General features: G+C 61.8%; 1 protein-coding gene across 7 annotated transcripts; it reads left to right on the top strand.

Annotated features, from left to right (window-relative positions):
- Positions 1-599: 599 nt before the first annotated feature.
- Positions 600-16,627, top strand: Brd9 (bromodomain containing 9). Of its 7 annotated transcripts, XM_048813954.1 has the most exons (17): positions 600-980; positions 1,184-1,316; positions 2,584-2,644; positions 3,009-3,153; positions 4,515-4,625; positions 5,100-5,275; positions 7,063-7,195; positions 8,335-8,410; positions 9,346-9,441; positions 10,096-10,228; positions 10,696-10,807; positions 11,236-11,352; positions 13,365-13,403; positions 14,098-14,197; positions 15,338-15,505; positions 16,043-16,149; positions 16,238-16,627. In XM_048813954.1, the coding sequence occupies exons 1-16, from the start codon at positions 615-617 to the stop codon at positions 16,141-16,143; spliced, it is 2,067 nt and encodes a 688-aa protein (XP_048669911.1). In that variant the 5' UTR covers positions 600-614; the 3' UTR covers positions 16,144-16,149; positions 16,238-16,627. The 7 variants fall into 7 exon arrangements, 6 of the variants coding, with proteins under 6 accessions (XP_048669911.1, XP_048669910.1, XP_048669914.1 ...); XM_048813953.1 differs by having other exon boundaries at positions 16,043-16,627; XR_007351511.1 differs by lacking the exons at positions 16,043-16,149; positions 16,238-16,627 and having other exon boundaries at positions 11,153-11,352; positions 15,338-15,380.
- Positions 16,628-19,861: the final 3,234 nt, after the last annotated feature.

Genomic DNA, 19,861 nt, shown 5'->3' with positions numbered 1-19,861 from the left:
GGAGGGTGCTGGGCTCTGGGGGCCTGGATGGCAGGGGTGCTGGGGTCCTAGGGTTCTGGGCAGAGAGGGGCCTGGGGTCCTGCGGGGGAGGGGCCTGGGTAGGGAGGGTGCCGGGTCTCTGGGGGCCTGGACAGGGAGATGCTGGGGTCCGGGGTGGTGAGGGTGCCTGGGCCCTGGGGGCCTGGGCAGGGAGGGTTCGGGGTCTTGGGCCGGGAGGGTGTAATGGGGACCTGGGCAGGGGTGGCAGGATTGGGCAGGGCAGGTCCGGGGGTTCAGGAGTGGGTGGAGAAGGGTCCTAAGGTCCTGGGCTAGGTGGCAGGCTTGGGCAGAGAGGCCTAAGTGGGTTCCCAGGCTCTGGGGAGAGGGCATGGGAGAAGAACCTAGGCTAAGGATGGGGGATCCAGGTTGGTGTCCCCCAAAATTGGCCGGTCCCGGGTCACCTGCCCTAGAGCACCCTTGCTGCCTTGCCAGGGGATCACCTCTCCTGCCCTTTCCCTACCTGCCTTCCCCTCCCTCTGCCAGCAGCAGCTCCTCTGACTGGTGGGGGTGTGACCTACAGCTGCAGCAAGGGGAGGGGCTGCTGGTAAGGGAACCTGGCCTTGTTCCTTCCCTGCATGGTAAGGGGCTTCCAGTGGAGGGAGGAGCACTGCCAAGCTGCCTTTGCCCAGGGTTCTGGCAGCTCCTCGGCCTTACCCTGGGGCCACCGACCTCTGGGGCTGTGGGTCCTGCACGTGCTGAGCACTCAGCGGCCCTGGCCTGTTGCAGATTATGCAGATGCTCCACTGGAGAAGCCTCTGAAGCTGGTGCTCAAGGTGGGCGGGAGCGAGGTGACCGAGCTCTCAGGCTCAGGCCATGACTCCAGCTACTACGAGGACCGGTCAGATCACGAGCGGGAGAGACACAGAGAGAAGAAGAAGAAAAAGAAGAAGAAGTCAGAGAAGGAGAAGCATCCAGATGACGAGGAGAGGAGAAAGCGGAAGGTGGGGTCATGGCTGGGACTGCTGCAGGGCTGCAGGAGCTGCAGACCACAGGCCAGTGGCTTGCTGTGGGCACCTGGGGCTGGTCCTTGGCTGCCCTGTGGCAGGGTCTCGGGAGGGGTGTCCCCTGGACTGAGGCAGAGGCATGCGTCTCCTGCTTAGGCGGGGCGAGATGCAGTGCAGCTGTCGCTCTGCCTGCCTCACAGGAGGAGAAGAAGCGGAAGAGGGAGAAGGAGCACTGTGACACAGAGGGAGAGGCAGACGACTTCGACCCTGGAAAGAAGGTGGAGGTGGAGCCACCCCCAGATCGGCCGGTGCGAGCTTGCCGGACACAGCCAGGCAAGATAGGGGTGGCTCTTGTTCAGGGAGCCTCTTGGGAGAGGCTGGTGCTCTCCTGGGCCCATGCCAGCGTGCCCTGGACCCGGGGTTCCCACCCTCATCCAGATCAGTTGGCCACTTACTGCCTGTGGCCTTTAAAAACCCTTTAACCCACAAGCTAAGCATGATTTATTCACTTTTAAACACGAAAAGAAAAAGGCAGGTGCCTCAGAGGCTTGAGGTGTGTGACCTCACTACTAGATTGTTTTATCTGGCCTTCACAGAAATATCCGGCCAATCTTGAGTCTAAAAGTTTGCTTTTATCTGCCTTGTTGCTCCTCATGGAGAGTGTCAGGTGAGTGATCCCCAAGTTGATCTCACTCTAGACATGGGCAGTTCAGTGGAAGTGGTAGTCCCCTGGGAGAAAGTACCTAGGTGGGTCTGGACTCCCTTCAGATGGCTGCAACTGAAGGGAAGGAGGCTGGGGTGGTCTTCACTTAGCTCCTGCCCTGGGCTATGTGCCAGGGCTGGTGTCTGCCTGGAGTTCCCCGCGCACGGTCTTTCCTTTGGACCTGCATCCCCAGATATCCGACAGAAGTTGGCATCCTGTGCTTCCCAGACAGCTGGGAAACTGAGGCAGCTGGGTGGGACATTAGGGACATGACAAGGAGGCTACTGCTGGGTTTTTCAGACCATTAGGAGCCATGTGGTATGGCTGCCCAGAGGCCAATTCTGCAGAGCTTGTGACTCACCTGTGCGGCTGTCTCTCGGGGATCTTTTTCCTTGGCCTCCTCCAGTTTGTGGGGACGGTAGGCAGTAGGCATGAAGCAGCAGTCAGGCATCACAGTTTGCTGAACATTGTGGCCTGAGAGATGTCACTGCCTGTGGGAGGGCCTGTAGCCAGCGCAGCCCCAGGGTGCCGCCAGGGTTAGTGATGGGTGCTACGTGGTGCACCCTGCTCGCTCAAGAGCATCACAGCCAGAGCCACAGGTACCGCTGTTGTCGTCAGGAGAACTTTGTATGGCATGTCCAGGCCCATGCTTCAGGCCCTTGCCCAGGATGCGCCAGGCCCAGTTGAGTCTGAGCTGGGAACAGCCTGAGTGGCAGGTCTGTGCTGCTGAGGTAGGGGTCTGAGACGGGTGTTGTGGGCACCCCTTCCACCCAGCTAGCCGACAGGAGCCGCGGAGTCTGAGTTGTCTGTGTGCACATTCTTGCTGGGACTTGAAGTGCTGGGAGATGAGGGGCCCAGCCTCACGTGGCTTGTCTCTGCTTTCTTTCTGATGGGCAGCGGAGACCGAGAGCACGCCCATCCAGCAGCTCCTGGAGCACTTCCTCCGCCAGCTGCAGAGGTGAGCTCTGTCTTCCATCCACAGCGTCCCCTGCCCTGTCGTGTGCCTTCCCAGGGGGCTCGCAGTCCAGCCAGGGTGGGAAGATCTGCGAGATGAGGGCAGGGCTGGGGCCAGAGTGCAGCCTGAGGGTGGCTGGGGCTTGGGCCAGAGGCACGGCTGGTGCTGGCTGCCTGAAGGTGGGAACTGAGGCAGGAGTGTGTCCTGCTCCAGAGGCTGTCACAGCCTGAAGGCGCAGGGTGGGGTCTACCTTTGGGAAGCAAAGTTCAACCTGGTCAGTTGTAAGTTTTCTGATCGCGAGGATCTTTGTGTGGCTTAGAAATCTAGGTTTAAAGTTTGTCCTCTTTAAAGGCGTCTTTGCTTTCAGAAAAGACCCTCATGGGTTTTTTGCTTTTCCTGTCACGGATGCAATCGCTCCTGGATATTCGATGATAATAAAACACCCAATGGACTTCGGCACGATGAAGGACAAGATCGTGGCCAACGAGTATAAGTCGGTCACAGAATTCAAGGTAAGCCCGTGCTTTCTGGCACACCGCGTAGCTCCGTGAATGTCTGGCACACCTCTCGCTCACCTTGGCTCAGCGTAGCTGGACGTGTCCGTGGGCAGGGTCCTGGGGGTCCACAGACAACAGGAAGGAAGTAGGTTGGCCTTCCCTGCATTGGGTCGGAGGCTGAGCTGTGTGCTGTGGGCGGTCAGAGACCTTAGGTCATCGTGCTGGTCACACAGGGCTTGTCCCACAGGTATGAGGAGTGTGTCTGGGTGGCCTGGCTCACAGTGGGCATTGGGAGCAGCATGATCTCCTTGATTCCAGTTTTGTCCTGTGTGTTTGGTTTTATTCTTTTGGGAATGCGTGTTTCTCCTGGAAGCTCTGCTCTTGGCTCCTGGTGAATTTGAACTTGCCCCTGGCGAGGCAGGAGGAACACAGGCCATACTGGCTCTGGGCTGCATCTGGGGTAGCTCTGGAGAGCTGCAGAGTGGGCTGGCTTGGCGCTCACCACAGCAGTGCAGGAAAGGTGGTTGGAGGGGCTTCCTGGGAGAGACCAGCGAGGCCAGGGCCAGGCGTGAAGCACTGCCCTCCCCAGGTCCTCCCCAGGTCCTCCTCAGGTCCTCCCCAGGACCCAGCCTGGGGTCTGCGAGTTGCTGGCTGAGGGCAGAGGGGCAGCACTCCGTCAGGCATCATCCAGAGCTGATGGCCTGGAGGTGTGTTGGCTGCACTGCCTCACTTCCCTGGGGACACTGGCAGAGCGCTGGTGGGAGACCCAGGCCCGTGCTCTGTCAAGGACACAGGTGGCGTGCTGCCAGCCAGTGGACGCCTCCAGTGCCCCTCACTGTGGGAGGCAGGTGCCCAGGGATCTGTGGTGACAGGCATGCCAGCATCTCTGGGTGAGAGCTGCTCAGCGAGGCTCTCCTCACCTGGGGGACATCTTTCTAATAGTTTTAGGAAACTTGTAGATGGCATTCCAAGTTCCCTGCTTGGAGAGACCTTGGAGGCAGAGGAATCATGGTGCCCGCTGTCACCTTGTCCCTTACTTCTACCCAAAAGAACTTAACATTGCTGCCAAATCCTGTCTTGGTCCATATCCCTGCTGGAGAGAGGTGGGTTGGAGGGGGAAGCAGGGGACCTGCCTGTGTCCCTCTCAGACACACGTGTCGTGCCCAGGGAGGTCAGAGACAGTGCCCGCTTTTCACGGGGAATCTTCAACAAACACAGACCCATGAAAAACTGCGCATGGCTCTGAGTTCTTGAAAATTGCTGTTCAGATCACAGGGTGGAGAGGACTAAACCCCACTCATCCCTAGCCCTTCCTGGGCTCCTGTTCACGTGGCACCTCCAGCCTGAGGAGCCCTCTGACCTGCTGCTCTCTCCAGGCAGACTTTAAGCTGATGTGTGACAATGCGATGACCTATAACCGGCCTGACACCGTGTACTACAAGTTGGCCAAGAAGATCCTCCATGCCGGCTTTAAGATGATGAGCAAAGTAAGGGGCCTCCGACGGCGGCCCGAGGGCCAGACTACACTGTGGCTTCCGTGTGACAGAAGCACGGCGAGTGACACCCATTCATCCGCCTCGCCCGCCGCCCTGCCTGGCGGCCTCTGCTGGGCTCCCTTTCCTGCACAGAGTAGCTGTGAGGGCTGGGGGTGGGGGTCCTGCGCTGGGCCGACTGCAGTGCTGCCGTGGGTGTGCCTGGCAGGGCACTGTCCCACGGGACGAGGGGCCTCCCAGGTCTGCCTGCAGTGTCCCCTGCCCGTGGGGGCTGCTTGTTGGCTCTGGTTGTTCCCCCATGGGCTCTGGGCTGCATCCCTTGGTGCTGAGCCCGTGCCCACTGGCACTGCTGTGCTGGGAGCTAGCTGTGGGCCAGGTGAGGCGGTGGCCACCATCCCATCCCATCGTCATGGCCCTGTGGCTGTGAGGGAGAGGTAAAGTCCGCTGCTCTGTCCTTTCTGATTCTAGGAGCGGCTGTTAGCTTTGAAGCGCAGCATGTCGTTTATGCAGGACATGGATTTCTCTCAGCAGGCAGCTCTCTTGGGCAGTGAGGACGCGGCCGTTGAGGAGCCCGTTCCTGAGGCTGTGCCTGTACAAGTAGAAACTGCCAAGAAGTCCAAAAAGCCAAGTAGAGAAGCCATCAGGTGAGGCTCCGGGGCGGGCCCCAGAGAGGAGAGACTGCAGGTGGCCAGGTGGAGACTGGCAGGAGCTTCTGCAAGGAGGCAGCTGCTCAAAGCCTGCGGGTCCTGCCAGGCACCGGGCGGACTCAGCACGGCCTTCCCTGCTGGCCTGCAGCGTGAGGAGGATAAGGGCCCCTGCATGGGTGGCCTTGGCCATGTCTCAGAGCAGCCTGTGGACCAGGGTCCTCGGGTCACTTCCGTAGTGTGCTGTGGTTGCCTAGCACACGCTGTTATTCACCGTCCTGCTCTCCACAGCAATGCCCGCCTCTGGTGGACACGGGAGGCAGGAGGCCATGTTGAGGCTGGTGCCTTGTGCTGGCCCAGGCGTGGCATGGGGCCCTCTGGCCAGGCCTGCAACACATGCAACCGACTGGTCATTGAAGTGCCTTCCATTCTGTGGGTGTGATATTTCTTGGCCACTCCTGGGGCAGCCCCTGGACAAGCATCTGCTGATGGCCTCTGCTGTGCCTGTCCCTGCGTACGGGAGGCTCGGTGGCCCGCTCTGGGTAGCCAGCACTCATGGAGAGTTTTGTCTTGCCACAAGACAGGCTCTCTGTGCTGCCTCTGTGGCTGCATAGATGCTGGACTGGAGGGAAGGGCAGCCTGGTGGTCAGGAAGCAGGTGGGCACTGCAGGTTGCAGCTGACTAGAGGTCCTCCAGGGGGCCCTCCTCTTTGTGCCCAGGCCTGGAGTTTCACAGTGCAATTGGTCTTAGGAGGCTGAGCATGGAGGCTGGCGCGGTGCAGTCCCCTGCGGCAGCACCTGCTGAGGCCTCGCGGGAACCCTTGTGAGTTTTGTTTCCTCACCAGCACATCTGGCCCGTGACCTCGTGGCTCTGCTTTGAGCCACAGATGCAGAACACACCCAAGTTGCACAGAGTGGGGACACCCAGCTGGTCAGGGCTGAGTGTCTGTGCTACGTACCTCCTCTAGTGGCCTGGGTCACAAGGTTGAGAGGACGGAGGGCGCGATTCCCAATGCAGACCGGTGTGCTCCAGTGCCTTCTGTCGTCTCCCTGCAGGACACCAGCTGGCTTGTGGGTGCTTGGCCTTCTGCTCAGGGCTCAGACCTGCAGAAAGTCTCCGAACATCCAGATCTCAGGCGGGGCCTCGCGCTGGTGCTGGCTTGTCACCTCAGGCGGGGCCTTGTCGGGTTGTGTCATAGGCCGTGCCTGAGTGTCAGCCCAGTGCTATGGAGCCCTGCACTGTGGCTCTCGATGACATCCTTCCCGTGATGGGTTTCCAGGGTGCTGTCGTGGCAGTGACTGAGAGGGACACCCTCACATAGGACCTGCCCCTGCTGCCAGAAGCTCTTAGCCATTCAGACCCCTGCCCTACACAGGGGGAGGCCCTGCATCTGCTTCGACTTCTGCAGGAGGCAGGCCTCTGAGCCACTCGGCCAGATGTCCTCTGGCCCGGGACCCTGGCCACGCTGCTCTGGGTCCAGACCTGCTGACAGCCACACCTAGCTCTGCCCGTGCGTGGTGCTCAGCCCCTGGTCTGTGGCTCCTGTGGTGCCTTGGATAAGAATGCTGTCCCTCTCTCCTTGTGCTTTAGGGGAGTGCTCCTTTAGCTGGACTGGGAGCAGGTGCTCTGCACACGACACCCCCCCCCCCCATTCCCACAGGAGCCTTGTCTTTGGGTAGAGGTGTGAGAGGTGCCTGGGGCTTAAAGGGGCCCAGGCCACAAGCTGCCAGCCTGTGCGTGGGGCATGCTGGGCGGAGCGTCTGACGCCTGGTGTCCCTGCCCTGCAGCTGCATGTTCGAGCCTGAGGGGAATGCCTGCAGCCTGACAGACAGCACAGCGGAGGAGCATGTGCTGGCCCTGGTGGAGCACGCGGCCGATGAAGCCCGGGACAGGATCAGCCGGTTCCTCCCGGGTGGCAAGGTAGTGCCCCGGCCCCTGGCCCAGGCATTCATGTGTGTCACAAGCACGGCCCTCAGAGTCAGGAGGACACCACCACAGCCCTACAGTGCCTTGCAAGGGGACCACTCAGGCCGCAGCACTGCCCTTTATCTTGGGAGAGTCCAGGTCAGAGGGCACACCAGCTCCTTGGTCCTCCTGGCCTTATTTCCTCAGAAAGGCCCCAGTGTGGCCCGTTGGCAGGGCCACCAGTAGCCACGATGCACCCCTCACCACGTAGTGCCCGGCCCGTCTTCTCATCGCTTGGTGTGCACCCTACCCACTAGCCTCCCCGCCGGCCAGGCCTCTTTGCAGGGAGTGTTCGAATGTCCCTGACAGGGTGCTCCTCACTTGCCCTGGTCTGCCTGTGCAGCGGCAATAGCTCCGGCGCTGTTTGCTCCACTGCCCCTGCCCCTGTTCTGTCTGTGTGTGGCCCAGTGCGTCCGCATGGTGGAGCACGTGCTGCCTAGCTCCCGAGCCCTGCGCCCCTGGCTCCCAGTCTTGCCATCGCCTGGTCTGGGAGGACTCTCGAGAGTGCACGCTGATGGCACGCGAGGAAGCTTAAACACACCGGGTGTGGCCCACGCCTGGGACCCCAGTGACAGAGAAGCTAAGGCAGGAGGATGGCAAGTTCAAGGCCAGCTGGGCAACTTGGAGAAACCCCAGCCACTTGGCAAGACCCTGTCTCAAACAAAAAAACAGAAGGGCTGGGGTGTAGCTCACATAGATACCCCGGGGTTCAGTCCCAGTACCAAACAGACAGAAGTAGAAAGCTAAGTGATGGTGTTGGGTGGTGGTCCGGGGACCTCAGGCTGCTCCGTCCGAGCCAGGATTGCTGTGTGGCCAGGCTCAGTTCTGCTGGGCAGGCGGGTCTGCACGCAGGTTGGGCACCAGGTGTTGAGCGAGGCCTCTGGCAGAGCTGGAAACACGTGGGCATAGGGCTCCTGATGGATCTGCATGGACCTGGGTTGGCCTCAACTCGGACATGCTCTCCACCAAAAGCTCTGCGTCCGCCCCACACCAGAGGCCGCTGCACTCTCTAACCACGTGGCAAAGACTGGCTCCTGCTGCCCTCCATTGTGGGGTGCTGTCCCAGGGCATGCTCAGGTGCTGTTTCCTTGCAGATGGGCTACCTGAAGAAGCTTGGAGACGGAAGCCTGCTTTACAGCGTGGTGAATGCAGCCGAGCCAGATGCCGATGGTGGGTGTCCCACCCAGGGTCTGATTTTCAGTTGCCTGACCTTTGCCCTTTGACCCCTGTGCAGGCTCAGTGATGCAAAGCCCATGTCACTGGGCCATATGTCCGTGCTGCTGGTGAAGGGTCAGCATCACAGCTGCCTGGCTTCCTACTCTGCATGCACCTAGGTGCCGCATGTGTGCAGGGAGGCCAGTCAGCCTCATGGTTGGGACTTGGGAGGCACCGGCCTGCTGAGCTCCAACAGAGTAGCAGGGACGGTCACAGCAGGTGAGAGGGCTGGGCCCCCGCCTGGTGGGTGCTCTGGCCCCAGGAAGCATCCCCAGGCAGGAGGGGAGACTGCCCCACGCCTGGTTCACTGGGATCCGGACGCACCTGCAGCACGTGGGGAGGGTGGTATGTGGCCACACTGGCTTGGCTTCCCCACAGCCTGCCCAGGTGCCCACACACCTTGTGGCACTGCCTCGCCCAGCCATGTTAGCGGGTTGACTGGTGTTCTCCAATGTGTATAGGACGTCACTCCAACCTCTAATGCTTAGCTGGGGTGACCGCAGTGTTCTCTAAGAGAACAGGGGAGGCCATTGGTACCTAGGTCAGACAGTGCCGGGATAGGTGGCTGTCGGGAGTGCAGGGATCTGTTCCGAGCCCGGGTGGCGGGAGTGAGGTGGCTAGCAGACGTGCAGCTGGCAGCAAGCTGTGGTGGCTGCCGCTGCTTGGCCGTGGGCAGGGTGGGCGAGGCTTCCTCTGGGCTCTGGCCCTGCGTGAGCGCTGTGGGGAGCCTGGGTGGCCAGGCCAAGACGGGCCCTCTTGATGCTGTTGCCCTGGGGGTGGAGAGAATGGGAGCGGAGAAGCAGCCGCGAGAGCCCAGGTCAGCCCGCAAGCCATCCTGCCTGGGCCTGCCGGCTGCCGGTTGCCTGCCCACACCTCCCGTCTTCCTGCAGAAGAGGAGACGCACCCTGTGGACCTGAGCTCGCTCTCCAGCAAACTGCTCCCAGGCTTCACGACGCTGGGCTTCAAAGACGAGAGAAGAAGCAAAGGTGTGCCAGCTGGCCGCCGCCCCGCCACGCCCCGCCCCGTCCTCCCTGCCACACTTCGCCTTTCCTTACGGGCTTGAGGTGCAGCCCTGTTTCAGAGCGTGCGTTGAGCACTGATCTGCACCCCCTGGTTGTAGGGTTTCTTCTGTTTTCTGTCCCTTTCTGGGGTCAGGATGCGTCCCTGTCCTCCTTCCCTTCCTGTGGTCACTGTGCTATCTGCAGGGCCCCATGGGCTCAACTCCAGTCTGCCCTGGGGAGAACTCTCCATTCCCGTCTCGGCCCCACCTCAGCCTCACGCGTGTCCCTCTGCTGATGGCACAGCCTGGGCTGGAGTGCATCGCCTGCTGGAGTGCCTGCTCAGCCCCAGTGTCCCCGTCCTCCCTGTGCTCCGGGCATACACCATGCCGAGCAGCACCTCCCTCCCCGCACTCCTGCCCTTCACGCCTGTGTTGGGGACGCTGCTGCGCCTGCCTCCAGTACAGTTGTCAGTTGCAGGGACTTCAGTGTCCAGAGGCGTTCTCTTGGCCACATGGCAGGAGGGCCCTGGTGTCTGTGGGTGACGTCCTTGGGGCGTTGAGCTGGCCCAGCAGGGACGGCTACCACCAGGAACAGAGGTGCCTAGGGCTTGGCTCTGATGTCCCACTGTCCCCTTTCTAGTCACGTTCCTGTCCAGTGCCAGCACTGCGTTGTCCATGCAGAACAACTCTGTGTTTGGTGACTTAAAGTCAGATGAGGCAGAGCTGCTGTACTCGGCCTACGGAGACGAGACGGGCGTGCAGTGCGCGCTGAGGTAGGCATGGCCTGCCCAGGCTGGCCCTTGGAGTGGCCACGGGAGCGGGGCAGCAGTCTCCTCTGGCTCTCAGCAGTGCCCCAGCCTGCCGCAGGTCATCACTAGAGAGGACCTGACCTGGGCGGCTACTGAGGAGCTGTGTGCTCAGGGCCTTGCTTCACCGCTGTATGGGAAGCCTCTCCAGGGCGACCAGTCTGCTGGGGCACTGCCACATGCTTCACCACCTCCCCTGTGGCCATCTGGCTTGCTGTGCTTTTAGCCCCACCCTATAGGCACGGCCTCCTCCAGGCTGGTGGAGGTGGCCAGTCTGTGTGGGACGGTCATGTGTTTACCATTCCCTGACTTGGTTGGCTCCTGGTGATCTTCACCTTCAAGGCCCCTTGGGTTGATCTGGAGGACTCTGGTGGGCAGCAGTCCTTGAGGGTAGACAGGGCCTTTAGCACACTGTCTCACACGGTCCCCTTTAGCCTGCAGGAGTTTGTGAAGGACGCTGGGAGCTACAGCAAGAGAATGGTAGATGACCTCCTGGACCAGATCACGGGAGGAGACCACTCGAGGGTGCTCTTCCAGCTGAAGCAGGTGGGTTGTGCGTGTGGCATGGCCCAGGGAAGGAGCTCGTCCACCCTGCTGTGTCCTTGGGTGACAGTGTGCTCTGGACCAGGAGTTGTCTCCTGAGGACACTGGCCGCGCGGGCCCCCTTTTGGAGCTCCTGTCCTGCCCTGGACAGGGCCCTGAGCTTCTCTTGCAGCAGCCTGTGGGGCTCCTGCAGCCTGGGGTCTGGTGGTCCTCACCTGTCGAGGCGAGGCCCCTGGGTTGGCCTGGAGGGCTTGCCTTTGCCTTGTCTCTGAACCGCTGTCCCTCCTGAGGGACGGGATCCCAGCCCTAGGGTCCGCTTTGTGTTTTGTTCCGATGTGTTTTCTTCAGGCTCTGGGTCTCAGGCTGCAGCCCCTGCAGCGTCCCCAGCTTCCTGCTGCCCCAGGCCAAGGGTGCACATGCCTTTTAAACAGGAGGCTGGGTGTGGCGGGCAGCTCCAGGACTGCTGCCCTCTGGCTGCAGGGCTACACCTGCGTCTGCCCACTGTCAGGCTCCTGCTGGGGTGTGCCACGCCCGGCCTGTGCCTCAAGGTGACAGTCCCCGCCTGCTGTCTCACCTCCTGCTGGTGCCTCTTGCCTTTCCTGGGTCCCGGCACGACTTGGATGCCCTGGTGTCAGCTCAGCTGCTGCTAGTGCTCCCCCCCCCCCACCCCGCATCTCGTGGTCTTGTGTGAATGTGTGGTTGGTTTGGCTCTGACTAGTTTCTGTTGCTATGGCTTCCAGTTGCCATGGGCCTGGGGGTGAGGGCAGCAGCTGGGCAGCAGGGCTGGCGCAGACTCCCCAGGAGGCCCTTGCTGGGGGGAAGGGAACTTTACCAAACTGCTCTTGGGCCTGGTGCAAACCCCTGGTTGCTGCAGGCCACGAGGCTTCCTGAGGTCGCGTGGTCTCGCGAATCCAGCTGTTCTCCTTCCCACCTGTCTCCTGCCGCACCGGTAATGCCCACCACACTGCCGTGGGGCTGCTCCTGGAAGAGGCCCATCGGCCACTGTGCAGGCCTGTGGATCCAGCCGTGTTGGCTGGATGCAAGGTGTCCACAGTCTGGGCGATCGTCTGCAGCCACACGTGGCTGCTGGAAGTTACCTCTGGCTAGTCGGGGTGTAGGTCGGCCTGGGTCAGCCGTATCCAGAACTCTGACAACAGACAGGGGCATAGAGGCCTTCCACTTATGAACCTTATCTCCTGAGGGCTGGGGATACCTAGGAACGGGTTAGGCAAGCACTTGACCACTGGCCACCTCAGTCCTTGTGGGTCATTTTGTGTAGATCTCATGTTAAAAGTGTTTTGTTTTTTTTTTTTTTGGTGGTGGTACTGGGGATTGAACCCAGGGCCTTGGATGCATGCAAAGCAAGCACTGTACCAACTGAGCTACATATCCCCAGCCCCAATAAAAGTGTCTCCAACACACTGAGAGTACCGTGGCTGTGAGAAGTCCTGCAGTAGATGGTGTGACATCTGTGCCTGTCAACCACAATTGGTGCCTTCTGTCATCTTCCTGGGGAGTGCTGGCTTTCATCTTGGCAGAAGGCCAGCGCTTGTGGCTGGCTGGGAGCTTAGTCTGGGTGTGGAGTGGCACTGCTGGTCTACTCTGGCGGCCTGGGTGACATTGGGATGCACCTGTGCCCTGGGCACAGAGGGCATCTGCGTGCTGGAGCTTCAAGGCAGGTCCCTCGGACTCCACCAGCCCTGTGCCCTGCCCGGCCACAGTCCTCCAGCTGAGGGTCCCTCTGGCAGGAGGCCAGCCCCTCTGCAGGTGGTGCTGCTACAGGTGGGTGCCACAGCAGGAGGGACATGACTCCTGAGGCCTGGGGTGGCTGTGGACTGCAAAGCAGTGGCTCTTCTGGGTGATTGGTGTGAGAACGGAGTGATGGGATGTCTGGCAGGCACTGCAGGGTGTGGGGAAGGCCTGGGACGGTCGCTAGTGAGGGGCAGGTGGGAAGAACAGGGTCAGCTCAGTGAGGGGCCGGTGGGAGAGACAGGGCCGGCTTGGTGAGAGGCTGGTGGGTAGGACAGGGTCGGCTCAGAGACATCCTGGAAACAGATGTGGGGACAAACTCTGAATGACTGTTTTGAGGAACGTGTGCAAAGCTAGGATGCTTTCAAGGGAACGCTCCTGTCGGAGCACAGGACTGCAGGTGGTGGGGAACGCGTGGCCCGTGGCCCTGCCGGCCCTGTGCATACACCCCCCTCGGCACCCAGCATCTGGGGTAAACCACCTGGCCTGCTTGTGCTGCTGTCCCTGGCTTATTTTAAACATCCTTGGCTGCAGGCACGGCTTTGGGACCCTCTGCCCCTGCGTTCCCCACCTTTCAGGCACCCCCCACCCAGCACTGCTACAGAGTTCGGCTGGCAGAGGCGTGTGGGCCTGTGGTGGCTGCCTTTGCTGCCAGCTGAGGAGCCCTGTGGGACCTGGCCTCCCCTGGGATGCCGTGAAGTTGGCTGGGAGCTCCCAGGGCTGTGCAGCTCTTGCTTGTGGTGATGTAAAGAGGTTGCCCTGCATGAGAATGGCCTTGGAAGACCGGGTGTCCACCTGTGTTCCTTTGCAGAGAAGAAGTGCGCCCCCGAGGCCTGCAGATGAAGTAAAGGTGGGTTTCTCGAGTGCACACGGAGCTGGACGAGGTTTTGCATGGCAGCCCTGGGTCTGGCCCTGGGGGCTGCAGGACAGCGCCTGCTGCGTCTCTGGGAACAGGTTCTTTCTGAGGGAGTGTGAGTTGTGGGGCTTCTCTCCTTCCCGGCCGGTGGTGCTGCCCTCAGGGTGGGCAGGGGCCATGGCACCTGAGTGGCCTGTCCTGTGGAATGGGGCCATAGGCCCTTGCTGCAGAGCCTGCCTCTGGCTGGCAGGACAGCTCCTGCAGACTTGATCTCGGGCCATCTGCCGTGGGTGGGGCCTGGGGTCCCCTGGAGCTTGAAGAGGCCGTAGGCCTGGGTGTGAGGGCAGCAGCTGGGCAGCAGGGGCTGACAGCACCCTGGGCTGGCGCAGACTCCCCAGGAGGCCCTTGCTGGGGGAGAAGGGAGCTTGGCTGTGGGATGGCCATGGGACCTTGGATGTGGTCCCACGTCCCCAGCATGCCTGAGTCCTTGGAAGGTGACAAGTCACTGGCTTTGAGTGACAGTAGGCACTGGGCAGTCTGAGAGTTTGTCCCCGGACATGGACTTGTGTGTCCACCTATGTGCTGCAGCCCAGTGTCGCCCGACGGCAGCTTCAGAGCCAGGGCTGTCCCTTGGCGCCCTGGGAAGGGTATGACTGTGCTGGGTACCTCAGTGTGCTCCTCTCCACAGGCTGGGGACACGTTGGGGGACGGCGGCTCTGTCCTGGACTTCATGTCGGTGAAGTCATATTCCGAGGCTTCTCTGGACATGTCCATGCTCAGCTCTCTGGGTGAGTCATGCTGGGCACGTCCCTTTGGGCTCTTGCGTGCCTGCCCATGTGGCATGATGGGACACGAGTGCTTGGCCCCAAATTCTGAGCCTCCCGAGGAGGGGGCCCAGCCAGCCAGCAGCAGAGCGCAGGCTTACTGATGGGCCTGGGATGTGGTCAGTGCAGAGAATGGCCCCCACCGTGGAGTCTGTTGCAGCTCCAGGGGTCGAGTCATCGGAGTGGACCAGAGGACCCTGCTGGTGTCCACGGCAGCGCTGCTTGGCCGGAGCCCCACCCCTGGTGCTAGTGCAGGTCATGTGGGGAAGGAGGGGCTTTCCTCCCAAGCCCTGGACAGATCATCTGGCTCACAGGAGGGCGGCCTCCGTGTTGCTGGACCCAGTGGCTTGGCCTGGCCTGTGGCTGTTGAATGTGGGCTCTGCTGTCCTGGGCACCACTTCAGATGCCACCTCTCCCCCTGCAGCAGGAGCTGTGGGTGTGCTGAGGCCATCCCTGCCTCCTGGGACACTGTCCCTTCCCTCTCTCCTGCTGGAGCGTCCTGCTTTCCCTCAGAGTCCCCCGGGCACACGTGGCAGGGTCCGGGCGTTTCTTGGGTGTCAGGGTTTACTCCACTGGGTGCCAGGGCACACAGCTCGGATGGGTGGCCTTTGTTCTGTGGCCATAGGTGGTTTGGAGGCCTTGGAGCCTTTCCAGGCATAGGGAGGCCCCAGCCTCGCTTGTGTAGAGGCAATGGAGGCCCCTGTCTGGCCACACCCTTCCGAGGGTTTGACTGGCCCGGCCACGGGATGCAGGCCATTACGTATGTGCGTGGGGTGCTGGTGTGCCCAGCGATGGGCCTGGGGACTTCTTCCCTGGCTGGGTGGTGCCCTCTCCAGCCCCCGTGTGGCCGCTGGCTTTCTGTGGTCCACGTGGGAGCCCAACCCAGATGTCCTGTTGTGGCCCAGGCTCTTCACAGGGTTTGAGCACCCAGTAGGCTGGCCAACAGGGCTTGGCCTGAGGGTCCTGGAGCTTCTGTCCATCCCCGTCCTGCAGCTAGGCGCCCTCCACTGTGAGCTCCCCAGCCCCCATAGCTGACCGGGCCCTCTCCTGTGGGCCGGCTGTGGGCCCAGCTGAGCCCGGGGCATGCCGTTCTCTCCCCCACAGGGAAGGTGAAGAAGGAGCTGGACCCCGATGATGGCCACTTGCACCTGGATGAGACCACGAAGCTGCTGCAGGACCTGCACGAGGCGCAGGCCGAGCGAGGGGGCTCCCGGCCGTCCTCCAACCTCAGCTCCCTGTCCAATGCCTCCGAGAGGGAGCCGCACCCCCCGGGTAGGTGGCCAGGCCACAGGCTGGGGCCCGGGCTGCCTCTGCCTCTGTGCCCAAGGGCCTCAGTGGGTGCAGCTGAGCGGGTGCCACAGTGCTATGGGGGGCCCTGGCTGTGCGCCCTAGTCCAGCTGTCCCTGTGGGTTCCTCTGCCGTCAGGCGCTACGCTCTTCTGGGGGACCCGGGGGGCATTTCTGCTGGGCAGAGTGCAGCGCCATCTGGGTGGGGCACCCCTGCAGTGGCACGTGGGGTTGGCTCAGGCACATCCTGCTGTCCGCTCTGACTCACTCCTCCTGGGATGGGGGCAGAGCCCAGGCCCACCGTGCTGAGCCAGCGTCCCCCGTGGGTGGCCGCCCACCCAGCACCGCTCTCCTGGCTGCCAGGGAGTGCCGGGGCATTCTGGGAGCAGGATGCACGCCGGCTTGCCAGGGCCGTTGGAGAAAGTCCTCCTTGTGATCAGGCTGCGGCTGGGCTGCGCCCGGGAGCCAGTGGGCAGCGTGGGTTTCTGTGTCATGTGGACACAGTGCTCCCTCACACTTGCAGGGAGCCCTTCTCACCTCAGCGTTGGGGAGCAGCCGGACGTGACCCACGACCCTTACGAGTTTCTGCAGTCCCCAGAGCCCACTGCGTCCGTGAAGAACTAGCTCTCGGTAGTCCCAGGCCTTTTGCTCCAGTTTTGCCCGTGTCTGTGGTTTCTGCCACGAGACAGAGACTTTGACCTTGTCCCCTTGTGTGCAGGCAGTGGCCTGGGGTGGGGATGCTCTTCTGGGCTGTCACGTCAGCGGCACAGAGGCCCAGCAGCACTGGCACAGCCCCAAGTCCCGAGCGCCGCAGGAGCTGAGGTGTGGGGTAGAGCGCTGAGTTGAGGGCCTGCCCCGCCGTGTGTCAGGTGCCAGTTTGTGCCCACCAAAGCCCATCCCCTATGCCCCTGAGGGCTGCTCAGGGCTGGCTGGGCAAGGCAGCGGGACCCCCCCGTGTGATCGCTGGACCTGAGCCTCGCAGCCCCTGGAAGAGGGCGAGCTGTCCTCTGGGCAGGAAGGTCAGCCAGAAGACTTCTGGAGTTGAGCTTCTGCTGAGCCTGTCGCTACTGCAGAGTACTGTACACAGCCTAATAAAGGACTTCTGGGATGCCGGGCGAGACGGTTTCTGCCCTGCTAGGCTGTGGGCGCTTCTGCTGGCCTGCCCCCTTGGGGACTTCCGTCAGCTCCAGTGACTGGGCACAGAAGACGTCAGGCCCTGGGGAGCAGGGCTACGGCTGGAGAGGCCTGTGGGCAGCACACAGAGTTCAGAACATGCACGGCCCCACGGCCCCCTGAAAGCAGGGCCTGAGTGCCACGGGACTGAGGGTGGGAGGGGCCAGCATGTCCTCCCTGTGGGCAAACCCCAGCCCGCGGCCACGCAGTGCAGCACAGCCTGCGGTCCTGGCCTCAGTAGTGCCACTTTCCTACAGGCTGTCCCTGTCCTGTGCCCCCAGCCCATCCCTGGGTTGGCATAGCAAAGGCAGGATGGCATCCACAGGCTCCGTGGGAGTCCTGCTCGCTCCCCTCAGCCCTTGGGCCAGACCTTGTACTGTACAGCAGTGTCCTGTAGTGTGCACGATGTGACCTCACAGGGCAGGGTCCCTCCCTGGGCATCCCTGCTGTGCAGCCCGGAGTCCTCCAGCTTGGCAGACGTGGCCCTGGTGGGCGCCCCAGCTGGCGTCTGGAGGCCCCTGGGCAGAGCTGGTGCTCTAGCTCCTCGCGCCCCAAACTGATCCACAACGGAGTGGGGCGCATGGCCCCCAGACAGCCCCGAGCCCCGTCCGCTCTCAACCCTTCTGCACGCAGCCCTCACCCTTTCTGCAGCCGAAACCCAGCGTAGACCTGCTGCTGACCATGTCAAAGGCCATATCTGTGGCACTAGATGTGCTCACAGCCTGTGTGGCCACCTCCTTCCTTGGGCCCATCTGTGTCCAGGAATGGTGAGCTGTCTGGGGGTGTCAGGGATGCCCTGCCATGGCCTTGCCTGCACCCCGGGCACTGCCCAGCTCCACCTGGCTGTGGGACCCTGCTGCAGTCAGAGGGCAGCCTGGGCAGCCCAGATCGCAGAATGGAGTTCCTGCCTGCCTCTGCCTCCTGCTTACACAGGCCCGTGGCCAGCTCCTGGGCCCCAGAGGAGCTGCTGTGGAGGGTGCTACATGGCTGCTGGTGCTGCCCAGCCCCTTGCTGTGGCCCTGGGCCTTCCATGGCTGCTGTTGAGGTGGCCACTGCTCATCAGGGCTAGGACAAAGGGCAGGAGTTGCAGCGGCCACCACACCCGTGTATCTCTGGAAGAAACTGGACCAGCCGGGTAGGCCTGGAGGTGCTGCCCCCTCTCCCCACATAGCCTGGGTGTGGCCACCAGTCCTGCTCTTGGTTCTCCATGGGGGCTCTGCAGTGACCACTGCTGCCAGTCACGAGAGCCCACAGCTGTACCCCTGGCCAAGGCCACACTTCTGGTCCATGGGGTAGGGCCTGCTGTGCAGGACCAGCCCTCACCCCTGCCTCAGTGCACCGCCTCTGGACCACCAGCCACTCTGGGATCTGTGGTCCCCAAGGGACCCTGAGGATTTGTTGCAGATGGGTAAACTGAGGCAGTGCCCCATCTCCTGGTGTGTGGCTGAGCCTATCTGTGGTTGGCTGTTGCATCCATCTGGGCGCCAGCGCCCCCATCCAGGGAGGGGAGGCAGCCCCCTCTCCTGGCTGGGCATTTACTGAAGGCCTCCATACCGGAGCCCGGGAGCCTGGGAAAGGCAGAGTTGCCCTTGGCTACGGGGCAGGGTGTGCCATTGTGTGTGTGGAGTGCCTGCAGCAGGTATGCAGGTGGGTATGCACGTGTGAAAGTGTGTGCCACAGGGAGTGTGGGGCACTGCGTGCAGGTACACGTGGGTGCATGTGGGCATGTGTGGGTGTGTGGGTGTAGGTATATGTGTGCAGGTGTGTGAGTGTGTGCAGGTACCTGTGGGCATAAGTGTATCTGTGCAGGTTTGTGGGTTGTGCTGTTGGGAGCATGTGGGTGTATGCAGAGTGTGAGAGGTGTGCGGGTGTGTGTGGGTGCATGTGGGTGTGCCAGGTGTAGGAGTGTGCATGTGTGAGCAGGTGTGTGGGCATGTGCAGGTGTGCAGGTCTACCTCATCGTACTCAGAACAGGGAGAGAAGTTTGTTGTCAGTGACACTCACTGGGTGACCTGGTGGCCACAGCTGGAAGCGCCTGCTTTCATTATGGGTGAAGGAGTTGGTTGGCCCTGTGGCGCGTCCACCCTGTAGCCAGGCTGTGAACACAGCGAAGAAGACACCCTCAGAGCCATTCTGGGCTGCAAAGACCTGCTGTTGCCCCCTGGTCCAGCAGCACCTGTGGGAGCTGGGAGCTATCCATGTTCCTGGGCCGTCCAGAGCAGAGGCCCCAGTTCTGGGGAGCCTGGGGTCCATGACCGCCCACTTCTTACCACGCCTGCCTCCCCTCTGTCTTCCTTCCAAGCACACCTCCACCTGTCTGCCAGTGACTTCGAGTTGCTGGTCTTGGTCACCGGCCTCCCGTATACCCTGACATGGTCGGCTGCCTGTCGGATGGTGGACTCTGCCCAGTGTGAGCTCTGGGCAATAATCAGACAGCCTTGGGCTGGCAAGGTGGGCCTGGCTGCAGATGGTTTCCTTGGATGGCACCTGAGGGGGGTCACTGGGAAGGGAGTGAAGGGAAGTCATCAGCCCTCCTGTCCAGCCCCAAAGGGACACAGCAGCTGGTCCACACAGGGGACTTCAGATAGTTGTTGGACCCTGCCGCTGTCTGGCTGGGCACAAATCACGAGCCTCTGAAGCAGGAACAAACTTTATTTTTGAACTGCAAGAAAAAACCTCACACACGCTCCTGGAGAATTCTCCCGAATGCCACGCGGCTAGTCCAGGAACCCCCAGCCGCAAATATCTCTCCCGGAAATCCCTCCTCCTGCACTTCCCCAACCAATGGGAACTCTCGGGGAATCCCCGGAAATCCCCACGAGAACTCCAAAATAGTGCGAGAACTCAAAAGTAGCGGCAGAGGCGGATAGTAATGCCTCGCCTGTCAATCAATACTGTTGGCAAAATGCCAGGGGCCATACAGACTCGGCCGTGGATGTCAACATCTCCCCCTTTCGGTTTAATTAAACAACAGCATGTGGCTTAGGGACCGTGCCTGTTAGGTTGTCCAATTCAACATATGGTCCTTACCCGTCATCGGATGAACTGACCTCTAGGCGTCAGCCTCCTGTCTTAGGTTGGTACCACTGCAATTGGATCATACCCGTCACTGACTACCGGTCCAGCATACAGCCATACTTGTGGATAGGCCTTTGCACCAGTGGGGGGG

The sequence above is a fragment of the Marmota marmota genome, unplaced genomic scaffold (genome assembly GCF_001458135.2).
Source record: "Marmota marmota marmota unplaced genomic scaffold, marMar, whole genome shotgun sequence".
NCBI lineage: Eukaryota > Metazoa > Chordata > Mammalia > Rodentia > Sciuridae > Marmota > Marmota marmota.
Note: the sequence above shows the minus strand (reverse complement) of the source record. Positions and strands in the feature narration are given on the sequence as shown.